Source organism: Magallana gigas, chromosome 6 (assembly GCF_963853765.1).
Source record: "Magallana gigas chromosome 6, xbMagGiga1.1, whole genome shotgun sequence".
Lineage (NCBI taxonomy): Eukaryota > Metazoa > Mollusca > Bivalvia > Ostreida > Ostreidae > Magallana > Magallana gigas.
This window is the reverse complement of record NC_088858.1, coordinates 5,895,119-5,918,846: the sequence shown is the minus strand read 5'-3', so window position 1 is coordinate 5,918,846 and position 23,728 is coordinate 5,895,119. Positions and strand designations below refer to the sequence as shown.

The window sequence follows — 23,728 nt, the reverse complement described above, 5'->3', positions numbered from 1 at the left end:
ACATATTCTGAATCAGTGAAAGGGTCACTATCACCTAATTGGAAAAAATATATTAAAACAAAAAGTTGAAAATTTTCATTTTTTAAATTTGCTTCCGGTGACGACCGGAAGCGACGGTCACCATTCTCTTGACCGAGGTGCACGAGGATATTGCTAGATCTATCATCTCTGAAAATTTCAGTTCTCTATCTTAACTCGTTTTTGAGAAACATCGCCGACAAAATCGATTTTTTAAAATCGTAAAACGACGATAACTTCCGACCGGAAGTGAATTTTTAAAAATTGTTCCGGCGGTATAAAATTCATATGACTAGGCATCAGCCCTGATAATTTAAAGGAAATCGAACGTGTCATCTCGGAGAAATCGCCTGCACAAAATTTGTAAGACAAAAAATGAATAATAATAATAAGAAAAGTGAAAAAGAAACAATAGAATAATAGAAGGGTCTTCCGCTGAAGACGGAAGACCCTAATAACTAGATTCGATCTCGTTGCGAGCAACGAGTGGGTCTTCCGTCCAATTTTTGAATAGATAAGATTAAACTTATCAATTCAAAGATAAAATCATAGATCTAAGCGAAAAAAAGAGAAAAAAATTTTGCGGCACTCGAGGCTTGAACCCGGGTCGCCTGGGCCATGTCCACGACTATAACGACTGAGCTACTCGGACTCCGCTTCAGAACTTTGACGCTTAATTTCTCGAGAATGCCTTCATCGATTTCAAAACTAATTACATATTCTTAATCAGTAAAAGGGTCACTATAAGGTGTAAAAATTTCAAAAAAAAATATTAAAAAAAAAAAAAGTCGAAAAATTCAATTTTTGAAATATCCTTTCGGTGATGACCGGAAGTGACGGCGGACATTCTCTATACCGAGGTGCACCAGAAAAACGGTAGATCTATCATCTCTGAAAATTTCAGTTTTCTATCTTTACTCGTTTTTGAGAAACCCGACCAACAAAATTGACTTTTTAAAATCGTAAACGGACGATAACTTCTGACCGGAAGTGTTTTTTCAAAAATGAAAAAAAATGTATCAGCTTAAGATAAAAACACGTTTATATTGAAAATTTGAGCGAAATCGACCCAGCCATCTCCGAGAAATCGTCTGCACAAAATCGGTAAGAAAAAAAAAGAATAATAATAATAACTAGATTCGATCTCGTTGCGAGCAACGAGTGGGTCTTCCGTCCAATTTTTGAATAGATAAGATTAAACTTATCAATTCAAAGATAAAATCGTAGATCTAAGCGAAAAAAGAGAAAAAAATTCTGCGGCACTCGAGGCTTGAACCCGGGTCGCCTGGGCCATGTCCACGACTATAACGACTGAGCTACTCGGACTCCGCTTCAGAACTTTGACGCTTAATTTCTCGAGAATGCCTTGATCGATTTTAAAACTAATTACATATTCTTAATCAGTAAAAGGGTCACTATAAGGTGTTAAAATTTCAAAGAAAAATATTAAAAAATAAAAAAGTCGAAAAATTAAAATTTTCAAATTTCCTTCCGGTGACGACCGGAAGTAACGGCGGACATTCTCTTGACCGAGGTGCACCAGAAAAACGATAGATCTATCATCTCTGAAAATTTCAGCCCTATATCTTTACTCGTTTTTGAGAAACACGACCAACAAAATTGACTTTTTAAAATCGTAAACGGACGATAACTTCTGACCGGAAGTGTTTTTTCAAAAATGAAAAAAAATGTATCAGCTTTAGATAAAAACACGTTTATATTGAAAATTTGAGCGAAATCGACCCAGCCATCTCCGAGAAATCCTCTGCACAAAATCGGTAAGAAAAAAAAAGAATAATAATAATAACTAGATTCGATCTCGTTGCGAGCAACGAGTGGGTCTTCCGTCCAATTTTTGAATAGATAAGATTAAACTTATCAATTCAAAGATAAAATCGTAGATCTAAGCGAAAAAAGAGAAAAAAATTCTGCGGCACTCGAGGCTTGAACCCGGGTCGCCTGGGCCATGTCCACGACTATAACGACTGAGCTACTCGGACTCCGCTTCAGAACTTTGACGCTTAATTTCTCGAGAATGCCTTGATCGATTTTAAAACTAATTACATATTCTTAATCAGTAAAAGGGTCACTATAAGGTGTTAAAATTTCAAAGAAAAATATTAAAAAATAAAAAAGTCGAAAAATTAAAATTTTCAAATTTCCTTCCGGTGACGACCGGAAGTAACGGCGGACATTCTCTTGACCGAGGTGCACCAGAAAAACGATAGATCTATCATCTCTGAAAATTTCAGCCCTATATCTTTACTCGTTTTTGAGAAACACGACCAACAAAATTGACTTTTTAAAATCGTAAACGGACGATAACTTCTGACCGGAAGTGTTTTTTCAAAAATGAAAAAAAATGTATCAGCTTTAGATAAAAACACGTTTATATTGAAAATTTGAGCGAAATCGACCCAGCCATCTCCGAGAAATCCTCTGCACAAAATCGGTAAGAAAAAAAAAGAATAATAATAATAACTAGATACGATCTCGTTACGAGTAACGAGTAGGTCTTCCTTGCGATTTCTGTTTTAAATCATACCATGAATAATCGATACAATTCTAGAATTATCCCCCCCCCCCTCCCACTTTCAGATAATGTATACAAATCCATTATTACGTAATAAATGGGTGTGGCAATGAGTTTTCCAGATAGATATTGCTACAATTAACAACTTTGCTTTTATAATACATTACGAAATCTTAATCGTTTTTATGTAATTTGTAATAGACTTTACGAGTTTCTTGCCCCCCCCCCCCCCCCAAAAAAAAGGGACCAGCCCCTTTTTCTTGATTTCTTTGAAAAGGTCTTAAGAATATTAACAATTTTTGTTTTACACCCATCTAAAATTGTTGATCATTTTTGAGATACAAATGTATGAATATTTTAGAGGCCAGCCCTCTAGATCCTTAATGGGGACAGAAATTTGTGCTTTGATAAGTGGAATCGATTTAAATCATAAATTCAAACATTTTCTCTTCTATGATGTCTAACAAAATATGTCTACTTCTCTAGTTATATTGAGTCAAAGTTTAAGTACTCTGGCCCCTAAAAATCCCTAATTACGTAATAAATGGGCGTGGCAATATTTTTTTCTAATAGATATTGGTACGATCAACAACTTTGCTTCTATAATGCATTACAAAATCTTTATCGTTTTTAAGTTATTTGTAATAGGGTTAACGAGTGCCTTGGCCCCTAATTTAAGGGGCCAGCCCCTTTTTCTTGATTTGTTTGAAAAGGTCTTGAGAATACAAATATTTTTTGTTCTTACACCCATGTAATATTGTTGATCATTTCTGAGATACAAATGTTTGAATATTTTAGGGGCCAGCCCTCTAGATCCTTAATGGGGACGTAAATTCGTGTTTTGATAAGTGGAATCGATTTAAATCATAAATTCAAACATTTTCTCTTCTATGATGTCTAACAAAATATTTCTACTTTTCTAGTTATTTTTCGTCAAAGTTTAAGTACTTTGGCCCCTAAAAATCCCTAATTACGTAATAAATGGGCGTGGCAATGATTTTTCCTAATAGATATTGGTACGATCAACAACTTTGCTTCTATAATGCATTACAAAATCTTTATCGTTTTTAAGTTAATTGTAATAGAGTTTAAGAGTGCCTTGGCCCCTAAAAAAAGGGGCCAGCCCCTTTTTCTTGATTTTATACGAAAGGTCTCATGAATACTAACATTTTTTGTTCTTACATCCATCTAAAATTGTTGATCACTTTTGAGATACAAATGATTGAATATTTTAGGGGCCAGCCCTCTAGATCCTTAATGGGGACAGAAATGCGTGTTTTGATAAGTGGAATCAATTTAAATCATTTATTCAAACATTTTCTCTTCTATGATGTCTAACAAAATATGTATACTTCTCTAGTTATTTTTCGTCAAAGTTTAAGTACTTTGGCCCCTAAAAATCCCTAATTACGTAAAAAATGGGCGTGGCAATAATTTTTTCTAATAGATATTGGTACGATCAACAACTTTGCTTCTATAATGCATTACAAAATTTTTATCGTTTTTAAGTTATTTGTAATAGAGTTAATGACTGCCTTGGCCCCTAATTTAAGGGGCCAGTCCCTTTTTCTTGATTTCTTTGAAAAGGTCTTAAGAATACTAACATTTTTTGTTCTTACACCCATTCAAAATTGTTGATCATTTTTGAGATACAAATGTATGAATATTTTAGGGGCCAGCCCTCTAGATTCTTAATGGGGACGGAAATTCGTGTTTTGATAAGTGGAATCGATTTAAATCATAAATTCAAACATTTTCTCTTCTATGATGTCTAACAAAATATTTCTACTTTTTTAGTTATATTGCGTCAAAATCTAAGTACTCTGGCCCCTAAAAATCCCTAATTACGTAATAAATGGGCGTGGCAGTAATTTTTTCTAATAGATATTGGTACGATCAACAACTTTGCTTCTATAATGCATTACAAAATTTTTATCGTTTTTAAGTAATTTGTAATAGAGTTTAAGAGTGCCTTGGCCCCTAATTTTTGGGGCCAGCCCCTTTTTCTTGATTTCGTTGGAAAGAACTTATGATTATCTACCACTTTTGTTATATATGTGTTTACAAAATATCAACTGATAAAAAGATATAGTTCAAAACGTATGAAAAGTTTGGATAAAAATTCGTACCCAATTTTCGTGCCTAGGCGAGCTCCAAGAAATGGCGCCACTGGCGTAAAACAAAATAATAGTGCACAACTTCAGACTTTAGACTATCTATCCTGAAAATTTCATAGTCATATCTCTGATACTTTCTGAGATCAGCTCTGCACAAAATAGGTCCTAAAAAAACTACAAAATGGCCGATAAATCGATACCGGAAGTAACGACAACAAAAATTTCAAAAACATATTAAATTCAGATCATGACTCATAATCTGTGAAAAAATTGCTGAAATCGGCTGAATAGTTTTCGAGAAATCGCGTGCACAAAATTTGGAAAAAATAATAATAATAATAAGAAACAGTACGAAAACTATAAGGTCTTCCGTTGGAAACGGAAGACCTTAATAACAATAAGAAAAGTGAAAAAGAAACAATAGAATAATAGAAGGGTCTTCCGCTGAAGACGGAAGACCCTAATAACAATAAGAAAAGTGAAAAAGAAACAATAGAATAATAGAAGGGTCTTCCGCTGAAGACGGAAGACCCTAATAACAATAAGAAAAGTGAAAAAGAAACAATAGAATAATAGAAGGGTCTTCCGCTGAAGACGGAAGACCCTAATAATAATAAGAAAAGTGAAAAAGAAACATTACAATAATAGAAGGGTCTTCCGCTGAAGACGGAAGACCCTAAAAAAATCTTTGAAAATATTTACATTTGAGAAAATTGTGGTTCAGGACTGATAATAGATGAAACACATTGATTGTCTCTGTTTCCTTTTGAGCTACATATAAATGTTGAAAGAGATTGAAGGTATGCAGATCTTTTCAGAACAAATTAATTTGGGTTTGGCTGGTATTTATTGTCTCCGGGAACCGTCCAACATCATAAAAAATATCTAAAACATTTTGTACAAAAGAACATGCATAAATCTCATGCTAGAATATGTAGATGGGTTGAAATCTTGAGAATTTCATTTGATCACATATCTATTATACGTCGCTTTAAACACAAAAGATGTAGAAACTCTTGCGTTAGTTTTGTACCATTGGGGTAAATATAATATTTAATATTATAATATTAAAATAATCGTTAAGATAATATTGTCCTAACGACACCGTTTGGAGCTTGTTCCGAGGCACAGTAAAGTTATATTCTTACTACCACCGGGTAAGAATATCACGGCAATTCAAACGAGTTTGTAGAGAGCACACATCAAATCACACACACATTGTAGTCTTACTAAAGTCTTTCAGCTCCTTTTTCACTTCGTTGCGGAATACTGGGGTCTTGCTTTAGATTCACTGTGATACATCGTATCAGGGACGCATTGGTTAATTATCCACTACAAGCTCTATTATACAGGGTCCATTCCTATGAGGTGACGGAGCTCCTCAAATATAAAGAATGTGATGATTGTGTGAGGTCCTATACGCATCCAGTTTGGAATGAAGCCCTTATACAGCCCAAGAGGTCCCTCTGACCTCAAAGTCTTTAAGAAACAGTCAAAGGCATTCTTGTACACACGCTCATGATGAGCTACACCTGAAACAGAAAAAAGACAGTCCCAGGTATTATATTTATAAGTATTTACATTTTCCAGTGTCTTTGCCTGTGATAACACTACGTATCGATTTTGTACTATATAACCCATAACTACAAAGGCGCCAGCGGGGTATGCTTATTTATATTTAAATATTTAATCGCACGATGGCTTAAATTTATATAAATATAAGTAATAAGGAATATTATGAGGTGATAATTTCGGTCGGGACGTGATCAAATCTATCATAAAGCCCTTCGGGCTTTATTGGATTTGATCACGCCCCGACCGAAATTATCACCTCATAGTACTCAAAGAATGATTCCTTATTCATTAACTAATCATTTACGGGAGTATATTTGGTCCCAGGAATTTTTTAGAGGTCTACCCATGCATCCTCTTTTAATAATAAAGCCCACAGCCTACATAAATAATTAAAAGAAATATATTATGCCACTTTACTGTACCATGTGACTTTTGGTTCATGATTCGTGTTTTGATGACGTCAACTGGTGATGTGGTCAGTGCTGTCATGAACCCTGCTATCATGGAAGATATCACGTGAAGGGCAGGGCCTTCCTTCATAAGTTCGGCGTTCAAAATGGTGTGTTTTGCGTGATCATAACTTGGAATCTGTCGAAAAATTGCTATATCTTTTATAATACTTTTTTGTAAAGAGATGATAAAAGCAGCATCTGTAGTTAAGGAAATAACCACGAAAATTTGTTTACTATACTTTCAACAAGATATTATTAAATGGATGGGCATGTGTTTGTAAGTCCATGCTACTATATACCAATGATCCCATTATTTACATTTACAATAAAAAATCAAAGTACTGAAGTACTGTCGGGAGTTGATTTTATTGATTTTTATCAATTTTAAAATCAACGATATGTTATTTCGTCTGGCAAGTAGTTTCTAATCTGTATTTGAATTACGCACATTTTTAAAATATGAATTTTCGAACTTTTCCGACAAGAATTTTGAGAAAACCCCATATGAATCATGTTGTGTAATATTTCAATTAATTCCACCAAATTGTTAATCAGTAATCGAAATATGTCTAAAAATTGAACACGTCTGGATCCAAGCAATATTGAACTCTAGTCTCGTTCAACCAGACGCTCGGCTGTCCCCGTTAATCTCCGACTACCAAGAAAGACTCTCTGCTTGTCGGAGATTTACGGAGACAGCCGAGCGGCGTCTGGTTGAACTCTGGCGTAGGAATACATACACCTACAAAAAAAACAATTAAATTGTTCGTACTTATAAAATATGACTGTTTTCAAGGTATTTATAAGTACGTTTCTTTTGAAAAACAATGGTACAGCATACAGTACACCGAATTTATCTATTATTTTCAAGATCTACGTCCTGTCAGCGGTGATGATTTCTGCTTAGGTCCAAACACTGTTTCATTTTCGGTTTGCCAGAGTAACTGCATAGAAGAGTTGATTAAAATAAACTCCCAAAAAACCTGAAACACCAGATTCACTTACTTGGGTAGCCGTCAATATGGCTGCTCGTTTTACGGTGGGTCCCACGCCAGTATACAGCCCCCGGAGGCCCTGGGTCTGGATTATCTCTTTGAAAGCCGAAAATGTACTCTTGTATCTGGGCACTTCTCCATCAAAGAGCTTGCCCTGGGCTTGCATCCTGACTTTGACCAGATCTGTCGGCGTCGCAATGGCGCTCCCGATGGTCCCTGTTGAGGAGACGTTTCACCATCCATTATTTGGGTGGTACAAAGACATTGTACATATACTGTTGTTTTTTAATGTTAATTCAAAAACAACAAAGCAATACTACAAAGCACCAAAAAATAAACATTGTGTGATAAAATTTCAAAGGATACATACACTTCAACCAAAGATATTTAATGTTTAAAAATAATTATAACCATCGACTAAAAGAATTGATGACATTAAATCAAAATATAAAAACATTTATTTACATTGAGGAATAACATCCTCCCTTATTTCAAACGGTTAATAATTTAACAGTTTTTGTTTCCATTCCTCCCTGGCTCGCGATAGGAAAGACATCTAACTTGACGATTTAAGTTTGACGAAGAAGGGGTTCCCTCCCTATGACCAACCTGATACAGCCCCGGCACAGATCTTCTTCCACAGCGGGGTATGAGCAGGGTCGGTGGCGCCAAAGTACACCTTCAGCGGTTCGTAGGCGCCCAGTCTGATTGTACTGTAGGACCCCTCCCGCATCAAAGACGGCAGCAGACTGACCAAAACAAAGAACGGGGTCAGTGCGAACAAAATTAAAACTACCATTATTATTATCATCATTCAATGACCAAAAAGAATTGCTTAAATATGTTTCATTTTTTGTTTTCTTTGATTTTACTAGATGCTTTAATTTACTTTAAACATAGGTAATCATAGATTACTAAGCTCACCGAGACGGAGCATCACCCTTATGAGACATCACCTTCATAAGACCACCTTTATCATTTTATATGAAAATCATACTTTATGATCTTGGTTATTCATGGATTCTGTTTTGACAAAATATTGTATATCATCTGATAATTTTTTTTATGATAATCATATGTTCACATGTTTATCAATTCAATGATATAAAATTAAATATTGCATCATGTCATATATATAATATATATCATATAATACAATAAAATACCGTAATAAACAATAATGAGATATGATATTGTAACGTATGATATGACAATGTATTGTGTTATACCTTATTGTATTTGATCACATAATACAATATCATAAAATATAATACAATATAGTATTATATTACAATATCATATTACATAATACATCATAACATTGAAACATGATATTATATTGTATAATATAGTATGATATTGTATTGAATGACACTGAAACATATTTGATACATTATATGATATTATATCATATAATACAATATAATTTGATTCCAACATTGTATCTTATCAAATGATCCAATATTATGTGATAAAGTAAAATATTATAAAATACATTATTATATGATACATATTGTATCATATGACACAATAATATATATTACAATATCATATAATACAATTTCATGTGATATGATAATATATCATATAAACCAATATCATATCATACAATATCGTATGATACAATATAATATAATATTACAATATCATATAATACAATTTCATGTGATATAATTCTATATTACTAAAACCAATATCATATTATAAATATTGTATGATACAATATTATAGAATATACAATATTGTATCATAGGATACAATATAATGTTTTGCAATATCTTATGTAATTGTATCATTTGATAAAATAATAAATTAAAAATACAATATAATATTATACAATATTGTATCATAATATACAATACTATACATAACAATATCATGATACAATATCATATCATAAAATATCAAAAAAATTGATACAATATCATATCGTGTCGTATAACTTTTTATAATATAACATATGATATCATATTGTATCATATCAAACAATATTGTTTCATATCATACAATACTATATCATAGGAATCATGTTATATCATTTATCAACAAACACATCTATCTATCGATCTGGTTTGAGTGAGGTAGGAGATTTCTTTAGCATCCTTGATAATGGAGATCAGGCTCTGCATCTGAAGCAACCTCTGCGTTTAATTTATAATAAAGTTAAATCAACTATGCAAGCTTTCATCTATAAAACATGTGACCTGTTCCAAAAAACTAAACCTCATCCAGCATCCGAAACCTATGACTCAGATTCAGCATTCAAGCCCATCAGGTGCATTGGCATCTGAAGCTACCTCTGCGATTCATTCATATTACAGTTAAATCAACTATGCAAGTTTGAAATAGTATACTATCATCTATTAAACATGTGACCTGTTCAAAAAAACTTAACTTTATCCAGCATCCGAAACCTATGGCTCACACTCAGCATTCAAGCCTGTCAGGTGCATCAGTATCATAAGACACACCATCCATGGAAGTCTGGTGAAGTAAGGACAAGTAATAACTAAGATATCATCATCAGAGGGCACCTGTTTCAAAAACTTTATTTAACCAGCTCTTAAAACCTTAACCTCCTCCAGCATCCGAATCCTATTGCTCAGATTCAGCATTCAAGCTTATCAGGTGCATCAGTATCATAAGACGCACCATCCATACAAGTTTGGTGAAGTTAGGACCAGTAGTAACTAAGATATAATATCAGAGGGCACCGGCAACAAAAACTTTAACCAGCTCTAAAAACCTTAACCTCTTCCAGCATCCGAAACCTATTGCTCATATTCAGCAATCATTTAATATTTATTCGTTTGATGAGATATCGGCGCCTCTGATTGGTCGAAAAATTTCTTTGATACCTGCATCAATAAAATTTTTGCCGGATCTACTTTTCTCAGCTGTTCTGATCTAACACTATTTATAGAATGGGAATTTTCCAAAATAAACACTGTCAACAAAGTGTAAAGTTGTGTCTGTTTTATTGTCAGCAAACAAAATACAACTTTATAAACATAAAAACTTCAAAGTCTAACCTTCAAAAATAAACAAAACACAATATCTTATTCACGAAATAGAAAATTAAGCGTCTTCTCACGATTTCGTCTGCTTGAGATCAATCAACATTACTGCAAGGCTGGCTGTTCCTTTTCCAGAATAATTAAAACGAACATATAGGCCCATACTCTTTCACGGTAACACTGCTGTTCAAATTTGGTAACGATGATTTTTAAATTTACACAGTACCCTACATGATCGGTCATCAGAAATTCAGAATAAGCATCGTTATGAGTACAATGCATCAACTCCTTCGGCGCATTCCAAGCGGCAGATACTAGTATACCATTTAATTAAGTACATCACTGGCTATAAAGTTACCACAACGTTTACAAAAGTCGCTTATACATACTATTCTTTGTCGACATATCAACTATTTTTGTCCACGATCGCCTCCCCTTGGGTGGTTATGTCCGGTTGCATTTTCCACCGATCTCACATGAAAACTAGTTTTATTACGAATTTTTCTGCACTGTGAATAATATCACAAGCTATCGCATGTATTCTCCTTTCGTTTTCAATTCAGCCGGTTCAGATTTTAATTCACTATTTGTGTTTAATCCATTAAATTCAGTTCAACAGCTCTGCATCAGCTGAAGGCGCATCCATTTTGAATTTTGTTGCTGTTGTTGTTTTGTATTCATACGCGCCGCTTCATTTACATTATTTACATTTTTGATCAATGACACTTCACATTTTTTGATTTGAAAATGTTATATTAAATGATAAGAAATGAAGATAATAATTTTTCTATTGATCGACGTATCAAAGAAAAAATTGACCGGAAAACTTTTTCATCAATGCGCTACGCGCATTGATGAAGTTTTCCGGTCAATTTTTTCTTTGATACGTCGATCAATAGAAAAATTATTATCTTCATTTCTTAATTCAAGCTTGTCAGGTGCATCAGTATCATAAGACGCATCATCCATACAAGTTTGGTGAAGTTAGGACCAGTAGTAACTTAGATATTGCTATCAATGGGCACCTGCAACAAAAACTTTAACCTGCTCCAAAAACCTTAACCTCCTCCAGCATCCGAAACCTATAGCTCAGATTCAGCACTCAAACCTGTCTGGTGCATCAGTATCATAAGACACACCATCCATGCAAGTTTGGTGAAGTACGGACCAGCAGTAACTAAGATATTGCTATCAAAGGGCACCTGCAACAAAAACTTTAACCTGGTCCAACAACCTTAACCTCCTCCAGCATCTGAAATTTAGGACCCAGATTCAGCATCCAAGTCTTTCAAGTCCATAAGTAGGTCCAGATGCATCATCCATGCAAGTTTGGTGAAGACAGGACAAGTAATAGCTTAGATACAGGACCTGCAACAAAAACTTTAACCAGGTCCGGACGCCGACGCCGACGCCACCGCCGACGCCGACGCCGAGGGTATAGCATAAGCTCTCCTTGACTTCGTCTCGGTGAGCTAAAAAGTGGAATAAAAGTTAACCCCAAAAATATACAATGTTTAACATTTCATTAGAAATAGCAAAATTGAAATTGACTGCCGTCATGGGAAAAGGGCCCTTATCTTTTGACGTCACAATGCTCAGAAAACGACGTCAAAGTAGCGTCATTGTAAACGCGTCTTTTTATTTTCTGTTTCTATTTATTTTTCTGTGTCTGTGTTGTGTTTTCTGAATAACTAAAGTCTGGCCTTGTGTTCATACCGCGATTAATATTTTTACAGTCAAATATTACATGTTGATTTAAAAAATAAATATTCCATTAATGAAATATACTCATATAACGTCAATATCTACATTTCGAACGCGTAATATTCCACACAAGTTGATGCTGAGATATAAAAAAAAATGCTGCTTTTGCATCCGCTATGAAACTTAAACACCAAGTTTTCCATTCTAGTGTGAGATGAAAATATGCTCTTGTTGGAAAATACCTTCTTTTTTTATATAAATCATCGTTGAAAACCAAAGGCCCGTGTCGCATACACTTACTCATTGCGTATAATTGAATGCGAGACTGGTCGTGGATTTCCGATGATGATTAATACAAATCAAATATTTCAAATCATAAGTTTGAAAGTTTACCTCACGGGAGACGATTCTACACCTTTAAAATAAGTCGGAAGGAACACGAGAGAAGCGGATATGTCTCAATTATAGTGCTACATGTACTGCCAACATACAAAATAATTCTCGCATAATTCTATTAATACTAAAGAATTTGCGATGAAATTTTGAAATTTTGAAACGCAATTAACTAACGGATTCGAAGAGTTCGAGAAATATTTTGACAGCGTGAAAATCTACTCTGATATTTCGCATTTGATTTCATGAAAAAATCAATATAAAAGTATATACCCGTACAATTTTTTTTGAAATTATTTGAGCGCAACATATTCTATTTTCTTGTGCAATTTAACAACCCAAATCCACCTGTTGTGTGTACTTGTTTAGCTATTTTACGTGAAAAACACCCAGTTATAACATGTCTAAAACTCATGGTTTTATAGCATTTTGTATGATTATATTCATCTCAAATCAGTTACGTATATGATTCAATATTAATTCCTTTATCTAAAAAAGGTTTGTAAATGCAGTCATTATACTACTATACTTTTGATATCAGCTCGATGAAATTGCCGTTTTATAAATAAATAAGAATTCATGTTTATCGATAAATATTTACATTTTCCAGTGTCTTTGCCTGTGATAACACTAAGTATCGATTTTGTAGTATATAACCTATAACTTCAAACGACGCCAAAGTGAGGCGCCAGTGGGGTTTGCTTATTTATATTTAAAAATCTAATCGTTCGATGGCTTAAAATTATATAAATATAAGTAATAAGGAATCATTCTTTGAATATCATGAGGTGATAATTTCGGTCGGGGCGTGATCAAATCTATCATAAAGCCCTTCTGGCTTTATTGGATTTGATCAAACCCATACCGAAATTATCACCTCATAATACTCAAAGAATGATTCCTTATTCCTTAAATATAAACACTACATGTGCGATGTTTACAATTAATAACATGCATGGACGTACAATTCATCTTCATGTTTCTCATCTTTTCTTTTTTATACAAGAAACAAATTTCAACGATACTGAAGTCAATGTTTACTCTACAAACGACTATTGTTTAATATTTTCATTTTTTAAAATTGATAATCACTTGGCCGATATTTGTATTTAATGAGAGAGAGAGAGAGAGAGAGAGAGAGAGAGAGAGATTTTTATTCATTCATCGTGTAACATCGATAATAAGAAAATTAAATTTAGTCAACATGTAAAAATTAACGTAACCCACGTTCTGTAATGTGGCTATCTTTATAGCTCGCGTGTATCACCGAAGAAAGCATTTTATTGTTTATATTTACATCTTTTTTTGACAAATTAATGAGTTGAATTGATCGTTAAAAGTAAGTAAAAGCACTAAATTATTGCTAATGTACACCAGTACGTTAGATGAAAGCTGTAGCCAAAGCGTCAGTCTTATACGGGAATTTGAGTTTGTCATCATCATAATTAGTTTGTGCAATCCTTGATTTTTCTTAGGTTGCTGAAGATTTTTACCGATCGATAAACTGCATGGTTAGAACTGGACCGAGTAGATTTCAGTCCTGTCTGTTTCTATACAGCTGTGAATTACAATCAATTTTCGTAAGAATAGAGGGAATCATGCTACGTGGATGTAAATTTAATATTAAAAAATTAATTTAATATTAAAAAATAAAGATGCCATTTTTTGTCAAAATCGCTCAAATCAACTGTCTACATTTTTGTTGTAACTTTTCATTGAGGCAGTCAAAGCCTATTTTTTTTTCACCGGTAATTTAGTTTTAGAATTAAGTGCCGATAACGTATAAAAGAGAAGACAAATCAGGAAAATAATTTAACACCATGTAACTTCCGAGTTTCAAAAACAGCTACTGATTTTAATCTTGCGTCAGAACTATAAAGATACTTAAGAAGAAATATCAGTAAATATGCGATAAAACTTCCGTGCAAAAGGTTCATCAAAAATAATAAATATTTCTATTTTTGAAAATAAACTTATGTATATTATTTAACAATGCTCCAAAATTGTAGGAACATCGGCATCGAATTTGACCATCTTTATCTATGTTTGTTACATGTTTGCTTAATTGCTTCTCGGCAGCTTCAATAACTTTGATATATTTAAAGTTTGGAGAGATGTTTGATATTTGTTTTCTTTAAATATCCTCTATCTTATGTTCGGGTGAAGAAAGGGGGGGGGGGGTATTGCATGTGGATTCATCGGAAGTGTATCTGGATTAGCTGCAGAACTTTAACAATATCTGGACATTCAAAATGTTTTGTTCTCTTTTGTTAAAATTGTAAGAAATCTAGAATTGTAGAAAATCATTTATTAATTCTATTTCAAACAAAGATGATGAAAGGAAGTATAGAAAAAAAATAATACAAAGCAAAATTTGACGTCCGTGACGTCGTGACGTTTTCGACGAGCTACGTCAAAGTCGTGTTAACATGTCTTACTAAAATTGTCATAAAATGCTTAAAACACACAAGATCTTGGATATCCTTGTATATTTGTATTCAGAAAGAGTTGACTAATCGGAATTGACAAAAAAGTGAGTTTGTGAAATTTTGACGTTAAGGGCCCTTTTCTCGTGACGGCAGTCAATTATGTAGCAAAGCCTGGCTTTATTCATACCCCTTGTAGAGGCCCCCTATCCCCTCGTCCCGTACGATCCTCGCCCCTCCCTTCACAAATCCGTCATAGTAGCGGTTCTTGATGGCGCTCAGACCCTCGTGTACGGCCAGCTCGTTCTCCAGCTGCATCCGGATCTTTATGACATCAATCGGGTTCGTCACTACAAGTAAACATTCAGGATTTCACCAAATTATACTAACAATGCATTGGGCCTCATACGTAACAAGTTTTCAAAAAAGTTCTAATAAATCGAGTGAGGATCTTTATTGTAATGCGTACAGATCGAAATGTGTTCCTGTACTAAAAGTTCAGCCTTTCCAAAATAATGATGTACAAATGAATTACAAGTGCTTTTGAGGACAGTTCATTTTGTATTCTAATGCACCAAAATGGTTTACTCATATCTCAAACAGATTTGATTCGTTGCTTATGGTACCACCTATACTTTTTAAGACACTACGTCACAAGATGGCGATTTAAATGTTTTGTTAAACTATTTATGTCGTCTAACGTCTTAGCTCAGTGGTTAAAGTATTGGGCTTCTGAATCGCAGATCATGAGTTCGAATCCACCTGGAGCTTTTGTTCATGTTAACTGAATTCAATTTTTGAAAATGTATTTTTTCATCCAAAATTGCACATTTTCCCCCTATTAGACTTAAATACTTCTTATCCATTATGATATCTATCATAATCAAGAAATTTTCTGCTGATTTGAGAAAATATTTCACGGAGTAGTGAGCCACCTTAACAAAGAAGTCCTGCGGTTTCAAGGACTGTATGTGTTAAATTGCATAAATAATACATGTAAATTCATGACCATCCAACAAGCAATGGTAGCATAATATTCACCATCTAAATGAATCATCATAAGGTGAAATCGAAAGCTCACGCCCGAACTATCAATGTCAAATCTTTGTGACAACCCCCCCCCCCCCCCCCCCCCCCACACAGGGTAAGGCATGCAGTGTTTTAATTATACTCAAAGCCTTGTTACTTTAAGGTTGACTAAATCCCCGCATTTGTCACTTTCTAGGATCCGCCATCCATGGTTGGTTTATCACAAAGTCAGTGCTCTCAGCGATCAACAAATAATTATAAACATGGTTAAAATCAACGACAAGAAATGATGAGGAGATTCCGTAGTAGTCTGACCTGATGTTCCACACATGTTCGATATTCCCGCCAGCAGAAACCGCCATTGGTGCTCGTTCTCCAGCCGCCCCATTACCCCACCGCTAGAAGAAGGGTGGGTACTGTGGTATCCATTAATATACAAGTCATGCCTCCGTGCGTCTGATCAGTTGAAGTTTCAGTCGTTTAAATACAGCGGCCTGTGTCTGTGATTATGAAGGGGCGCGGATTCAGATTTTTGCGGAAGGTTTGAAGATAATCATAGGTCTATTTACAGTATCTGCATATTTCACAGGATGTAAACATGTATATATACATAAACATTTCTGAGTGTTAGTATTGACGTTAATCACGTGACCAACACAGTCGTACATGTGTTGGTTAGCTGTGTGGTACTTGGTCATCGATTGATTGCCGCGTTCATTGCGGTTTTTCTCTTTAAAGAAAACAACATAATTATAACGTTACAAGGAACATGAGGGCAACAGACTTGAACAACCCCAAGGAGTTTCATAAAATATTTGAAGTATACTAGTGGGGGCCAACTAACTACATACGATTTCTTCTATTATTTTAAAGATGAGTGTCACGATACATGTTAACAATACAAATTAACCTAATCCGGCGATTGTAGAGAGAAGTGGGGGGGGGGGGGGGGGGTAATCACACTGTAATCGCTCTTCTTACCATATAATGTTGCTTTTTATGTGGAAAAGAATAACATTTCGAAAAAAAGATACACTCACATTCAAACGAATTTACGTGAAGCAATTTGTATATTTAACCTTAAAACAAATAAAACGAATTTTAATACAAAGCGACTTTAAATGAAGCAAATTATTATTAATGTCTAGTTACTTAATTTAGTATCTAAATTCACTGTTAGATTATGTCTATTTGGTACCCAATGGCTATCCCAATGTTTGCTAAAAACAACTTATAAAACTATATAAATCAAACAATATGTGGGGTATACATGTTCAAGAGACTATCAAACAAAAACTAGCCGATCAATTTAGATAAACTATGTTTTTTGTTAACAAAATATATAACTCTTAATAAATCTTTAATAAAAATAGCATGTACACTGTAGAATGTTTTAGAAATTTCCAAATATATGAAATTTTGTAAATTCTTTTTAAATTTGTGTGGAGAATAATTGTAATATTATTTGTATATATTTTCTGTAGAAAATCGAAAAGACATTTTCATTTAACAGCTATCATTAGATTTTCTTAAATTGTAATCTAATTTAATGTATTTTGGTGCATGATTTAAGTTATGAGATCACGCTTCATCGTGGTAAAATTTGGCTGTTGAATTTTTTGACCTTTTGAGCTGAAGCTCACTTTAGGAAAATAAATTGCAAAGGTATAAATATTTAAACCTTTTTGGTAAGTTTATAAGTTGTTTTGTTGTTTTAACTGTACACATGAAAAAAGTTTGGTTTGACACAAATTTCTAAAACACTTAGTCTACCTTAAAGAAATGCATACCGCTAACCTCTTTCAGTAATTGCAGAATTGGTCCAATATAAATACTAAGGTTGCCACGCAATGCTATTTGAAACCCTTTTAATTAAAACATGCCTGACAACAGAAAGAAAATAGCTTATTCCAGACGTTGTAGATTCATCCTTGTTTTCTTCTCTTAAAACACAAACAAACATCGTTTGATTGTTCCAGTGTCACTTAATGTACCAACTCATTCAGGCACCCAAAACTCAACAGTAACTATATGACGTCACCAGGGAACCAAAGACATTGGCATCTTTTATTTTGTCTGTCTTTCTGGTCGAAGTTGCGATTGTAGCTCAACGAACTGTGAGCCCGAAGATAACCGCATATGTCTGCAGCTTTGACCGGAACTGAAACGATATATTTTTTTTTTCTCCAGAGCAAATGAACGAATTTTTCCCCTTCAAGATTTTAAAATGGTTAAAAATACACATCAATTGATCAAACGCCTTAAATCAAATTTTTAAATAATAACATTGTTCTGACATTCTAAGGCAAAATTAAACGATGCAAAGTATTAAATTGATGAATTTTACATCCATTGTTAGAAACCAATTTTAATTTTTTTTTACACATTTTTCGTTTTGGAAAAATTTAACATGAGAAACTCCTGTTTGATTTCTTCATCTATTGTCGACGTTTTTGAGTCCCTTTGATTACACACTTCCGGTGTTACACATTCTAGTTCATACAGCCAATCTCTGACATATTCAGTCCGACAAACATGACTGCCACGTAGTTGGTCGACGGATACACGCAAACCTAGTTGTGTACATATATCCTCTGTATGTTCAGAGCTAGCGGAACTAGCCTCCGAGATGTCATATAAAAATGAGATCCTGGTGGTTCCATTGTGTTAAGTATAGTCACTGATTGGTTAGAATGCAGTGGACAAGACCCTGATTGGTTATACATAAGTGGTAAAGGCAATAATTGGCCAGAACCCGATCGGTCATATCCTGATTGGTCAGAGATGTATTGAATAGGATCCGACTGTTCAAATGTAGATATGATAGAGATTTGTTCTGATACACAAGTTGATAGATTGGATTCTGACTGGTTGGGACTATCTCTTGATTGACTTGGTGTAGAGGGGCAAAATTCTGATTGGTCAGAAATTGGCTGATAAAATTCTGATTGGTCAGAAAGTGCCTGATAAAATTCTGATTGGCCAGAATTGTGCTGATCGGATTCTGATGGAATAGAAACTCTGGTCGACAGTTTTCGTTTTCGCCAGAGAGAAAGAATGATGACACTAGTAAGTAATGTAACGATTACAGGTGAAGGAGTTATTATTGCGACGGCATACCAATCTTTGTCCTCTTTATAGGATATTCCTGGAAAAAAATAGGTTTGATAAAATGTTGAACAATTATTTACTAAATGCAATATATTTACTTTCCACAAAATCAATTAACGACAGACCATTTGTAGGAGGATTCATATTCACAGCGGTTATTCCCAATGACATCTCGGCGGTGTTGGAAATAGATGGAGGATAGTCGAGGGTTAATTTACAAGCATCATCCAGATAATTCAGATCAGAAGGAGATGGCAGACTGGATACATAGACGTAGAGGGGCTGTGTTAACGGTTCATTATACTCACACCTCATCTGGAAAGTCTCATTCTAAAATGAAAAATGAATAATCACAACAGATTATTCATGGAGAAAATGATTTTATACATACACATTATGGCAACCTACCGTTAATAAGGAGAACAAGGAACTATTGCTGAAGAGGTGGCCATTATCACTGAGATCTATGATGTAACTTTCAGGATAGGCGTTGGAGGATAGAGCTATTTCCAGGTAAAATCCTCGAAGGAATACAAAGGATCCTATTTTAAAATAGCAATGAAATCATAATGGAACCAAAACTTGAAACCATTTTTAACTAGAACACACGTGAAGAACACCATGCATAGCGAAAATGAATATATTTTGATCGAGTTGAGGAATGGATATACAAATAGATGGATAATATGATTCTGCTTTTCTCACCATCAGCAGGTCCTGCCCACGTGATCACCAGCTGTAGTCCCGCCCTGTTTAGTAGAGGACTCGCCGTGATGCTGAGACATCTAGGGGCGGCAGGGAATGGCCCAGGCGTCATATTAACTGAAATCATCAATTGATAAATTGATAGTTCAAATTCATGGAATAAATAAAACATGGGTCGAAATACATTTGACGATCGACACATTATCTAATTTACTTGAAGCTTACGGATCACATTTCTCACATGAGCTAAGATTTTTACTTCTAAGAAGAATGCATTTACATTATTACTGTGCATTCAAGAGCATGAACTTCGTTCCTTTTTATCTTTAATGTTGGGATTATAATTTTTGCTACTATTCTATATCTATACCATCTTTACTCGAAAGAGGGCGTGGCCTCCATTTAAGCAATCTTTTATCCCCTTTATCCGAGTATGCCCTCTGCCAAGTTAGTTCAAAATAAACTTATTGGTTCTATAAAAGAAATAAGGAAAAGCATACGACGAAGACAATGACCACGACCACGACAGACCACGAACTTGGAATAAAAAAAAGCTTATTTAAGCGTTTGGCTTAGGTGAGCTAAAATTGTATCCGAGACTTATGCCTGAATTTTATGAGGAACCTTTATGGGTTATGTTATGTTTTTGATATGTCCTGTAACGGATATTAGTGCATTAAAAGTTTATATGTTAGAATATGAGATGTTCCGGATTATCAAAATTGTAAAAAAAAAAAAATAAACAAACAAACTACCAGTTGCAAAAGGTCGTGCATCAATGAAGCGGCATGTCACGTTTCTCTAGGAAGAAGAAGAAGAATCTACAATTAGTTACCCCAGTTACTGAGACAAAACACAACAGATTCTAACGCTTATGTCGTGCAGTATATACAAATGTTTAAATCTATACCGACCAGTGAGGAGCATCTGATGTTAGCCCGACATGAAAGAAGATCACAAAAGACGGCATTGACAATCCACAGGTGTAAACACAGAATCCAAATGTAAGGAGATCGAGCAACAATGGACATTCTGAACGCGTTCCATTTTATTGATGTCGACCAACAAAAGTCTGAGGGGACAAACCCCGTATTTCCGATTGTAACTGTTATCTAATTTGTCAAACAACAAAGGTCAACGGGACAGTTAACTGATGTATATATTAGGTATCGGTGACCCAATATTACCTGTATACGTACAATGTACCTGTTTTATGTTGTGCATACGTATGGTAAAGTCCAGTGACCGAACAGATAAATACAGGTGGATTTAGTCTCTCAGAATCAAAAGCATTTTAAAATCTTTACCTTAATTTTAAAATCAACAAATGCAGGCATATCGAACAATTAAGGCCAAACAAATGAATAGAGTGTACCCCGACGCGGATCACATCTAGGTTTTGTAAGCCGATCCTAATAAGTTTATTGTTATATAATATTGAAGTTTATAATTTGTTTAGATTCCCCTTTTTAACCTTGTCTGTTTCGCACGAAAAAATGTTATGTTCTCTGTCATATTATGCAAAATATAACAGCGGCAGAGTATTACGTTACTATACAAAACTAAATTACAAAGTTCACGTCCCCGACCTAAACCTACACCAACTGAGTGTTGCGTAATTGTACAAAACTGTATTACCAAGTTAACGCCTCGTGACTAATGATAACAGCAACCGAGTAGTACGTTACGGAACAAAACTATAATTACAACGTACACGTCCCTACACCAATGCCAACAGTAACTAAATGTTACACGTACGTTACAGTACAACGTCAACGACCCTCGTCCAATGCATACAGTAACTGATTGTAACGTTATAGTACAACGTCAACGACCCTCGTCCAAAGCTTACAGTAGCTGATTGTTATGTTATAGTACAACGTCAACGACCCTCGTCCAGTGCTAACATTAACTGATTGTAACGTTACAGTACAACGTCTACGACCCTCGTCCAATGCTTACATTAACTGATTGTAACGTTACAGTACAACGTCAACGACCCTCGTATAATGCTTACATTAACTGATTGTAACGTTACAGTACAACGTCAACGACCCTCGTCCAGTGCTAACATTAACTGATTGTAACGTTACAGTACAACGTCTACGACCCTCGTATAATGCTTACAGTAACTGATTGTAACGTTATAGTACAACGTCAACGACCCTCGTCCAAAGCTTACAGTAACTGATTGTTATGCTATAGCACAACGTCAACGACCCTCGTCCAGTGCTAACATTAACTGATTGTAACGTTACAGTACAACGTCTACGACCCTCGTCCAATGCTTATATAAACTGATTGTTATGTTACAGCATTACGTCAAAGACCCTCGTCCAATGCTTACATTAACTGGGTGTTGCGTTACTGTACAACGTCAACGACCCCCCTCCAATGGTTACAGTAACTGATTGTTACGTTATAGAACAAGGTCCGCGACCTTTGACCAATGCTAACAGTAACTAAGTGTTACGTATCAGTACAAAGCTGTTTTACAACGGTGCTGCTCTCTATCAATGCTAATTACTACTGAGAGGTATATTAATTTACTATATGTTGTTCTTGAACATACTAGTACTCGTCATAACTGTTCCTCATATAGTCCACATATTAGTTTTAAAAAATGATCACGCATTGCTAAAATACTGCTGCAAGTTGTTTACATATGTAGAATCATTGTGCGTTCTAACTGCACAATGATGCGTCTCAACTACTCATGTGTAAAAAGAAAAAAAATTAATTTACTAATCAAAGATATCAATTATTTGTTGATAAGAATACACTGTATTCGGTTATTTTCGCGATTATCCAATAAATTTTTTTTGGGGGGGGGGGGGGGGGGGTTGCAACAATCACTTTTAATTTACAAAAATACACAAAACGCAGAAATGATATGATCCGGTATATTTTGTCTTTAGAAATGACATACTTGTATTTATCTCCATTTTTGCCATTTTTGAGACACGCAAAAAATCTCAGATTTTATATACGGTAATCAACACAAGGTGCCTATACAAAGATAAAATTTATTTATTTGAACTTCATGTCATTTTCGAGGCCACGCCTTTCACAAAGGTAAAGCACCCGGGTTTTTGGCACCATAGACAGAGGATGACAAAGACGGCATACAAAAGGGGCATCACAGAAACTGTGGTGGGTGTACAAACTTTGATAAAACTTAAAACTTCAGGAAAAGCGTGGATGTAACACCGCGCAGCTTCCGCTTATTTCATAACAGTTCTTTTAAGAATGTCAGTAATTTATGTTACCTCTGAATTAAAAAGACTATTTCTTGTTTTTAAACTTATTACCTACCGGTACTTCTTCCTGATGCCAAAAATGGTTTGTTAGAGGTAATTCCCCTAATTGCCCTTTTAGAAGATAGCATACCAATGATTTCTTGAGAGATCACTACAAGTATAAACATACAAATTATTATCAATATCAAGCATGTTTAAGATATCTGATAAAAAAGATAAAGGCTTATACTAAACAATTATACCGGACCAAAAACTAAAAAAAAAAATAAATAGGCCATTTGTTAAAAAAAAAAAGTAAAATGAAAATAAAAAAATCTAATCTTTATTTTCAAATAAATAAGGTGAAAGTTACACAATCTATCATTTGAAATTATTATTTGAATTTAGATAAAT

The 23,728-nt window shown here is 34.5% G+C and overlaps 2 protein-coding genes across 4 annotated transcripts in view; both read right to left on the bottom strand.

The window, feature by feature from the left end:
* Positions 1-16,872, bottom strand: part of LOC105347903 (mitochondrial substrate carrier family protein ucpB) — a 32,167-nt gene extending 15,295 nt beyond the window's left edge. Inside the window, exons 1-6 of one of the 3 annotated variants that reach the window (XM_066087717.1) lie at positions 16,417-16,503; positions 15,421-15,580; positions 8,300-8,439; positions 7,701-7,906; positions 6,666-6,831; positions 5,414-6,200 (exon numbers count right to left, since the gene is read on the bottom strand). In XM_066087717.1, coding sequence (XP_065943789.1) covers positions 6,013-6,200; positions 6,666-6,831; positions 7,701-7,906; positions 8,300-8,439; positions 15,421-15,580; position 16,417 — 861 coding nt within the window. In that variant the 5' untranslated portion in view covers positions 16,418-16,503 and the 3' untranslated portion in view covers positions 5,414-6,012. Of the gene's footprint in view, positions 1-5,413; positions 6,201-6,665; positions 6,832-7,700; positions 7,907-8,299; positions 8,440-15,420; positions 15,581-16,416; positions 16,504-16,574 lie in introns of those variants that run through there. The other 2 variants (XM_066087715.1, XM_066087716.1) reach the window with 2 other exon arrangements.
* Positions 16,873-18,157: 1,285 nt separating this feature from the next.
* Positions 18,158-21,199, bottom strand: LOC105347904 (uncharacterized). Its single transcript, XM_034469622.2, has 6 exons — positions 20,990-21,199; positions 20,831-20,876; positions 20,076-20,192; positions 19,779-19,912; positions 19,496-19,700; positions 18,158-19,407 (listed from the first exon to the last, which is right to left on the bottom strand). The coding sequence occupies exons 1-6, from the start codon at positions 21,104-21,106 to the stop codon at positions 18,833-18,835; spliced, it is 1,194 nt and encodes a 397-aa protein (XP_034325513.2). The 5' UTR covers positions 21,107-21,199; the 3' UTR covers positions 18,158-18,832.
* Positions 21,200-23,728: the final 2,529 nt, after the last annotated feature.

Excerpts from the sequence above, each read along its gene's own strand:
- LOC105347904 (XM_034469622.2), bottom strand. The coding sequence starts at position 21,106 with ATGTCCATTGTTGCTCGATCTCCTTACATTTGGATTCTGTGTTTACAC. Across the intron at positions 20,877-20,989 it reads ACATCAGATGCTCCTCACTG|AGAAACGTGACATGCCGCTT; the intron begins GTCGGTATAGAT and ends TCTTCTTCCTAG. Across the intron at positions 19,913-20,075 it reads GTGGGCAGGACCTGCTGATG|GATCCTTTGTATTCCTTCGA; the intron begins GTGAGAAAAGCA and ends ATTTTAAAATAG.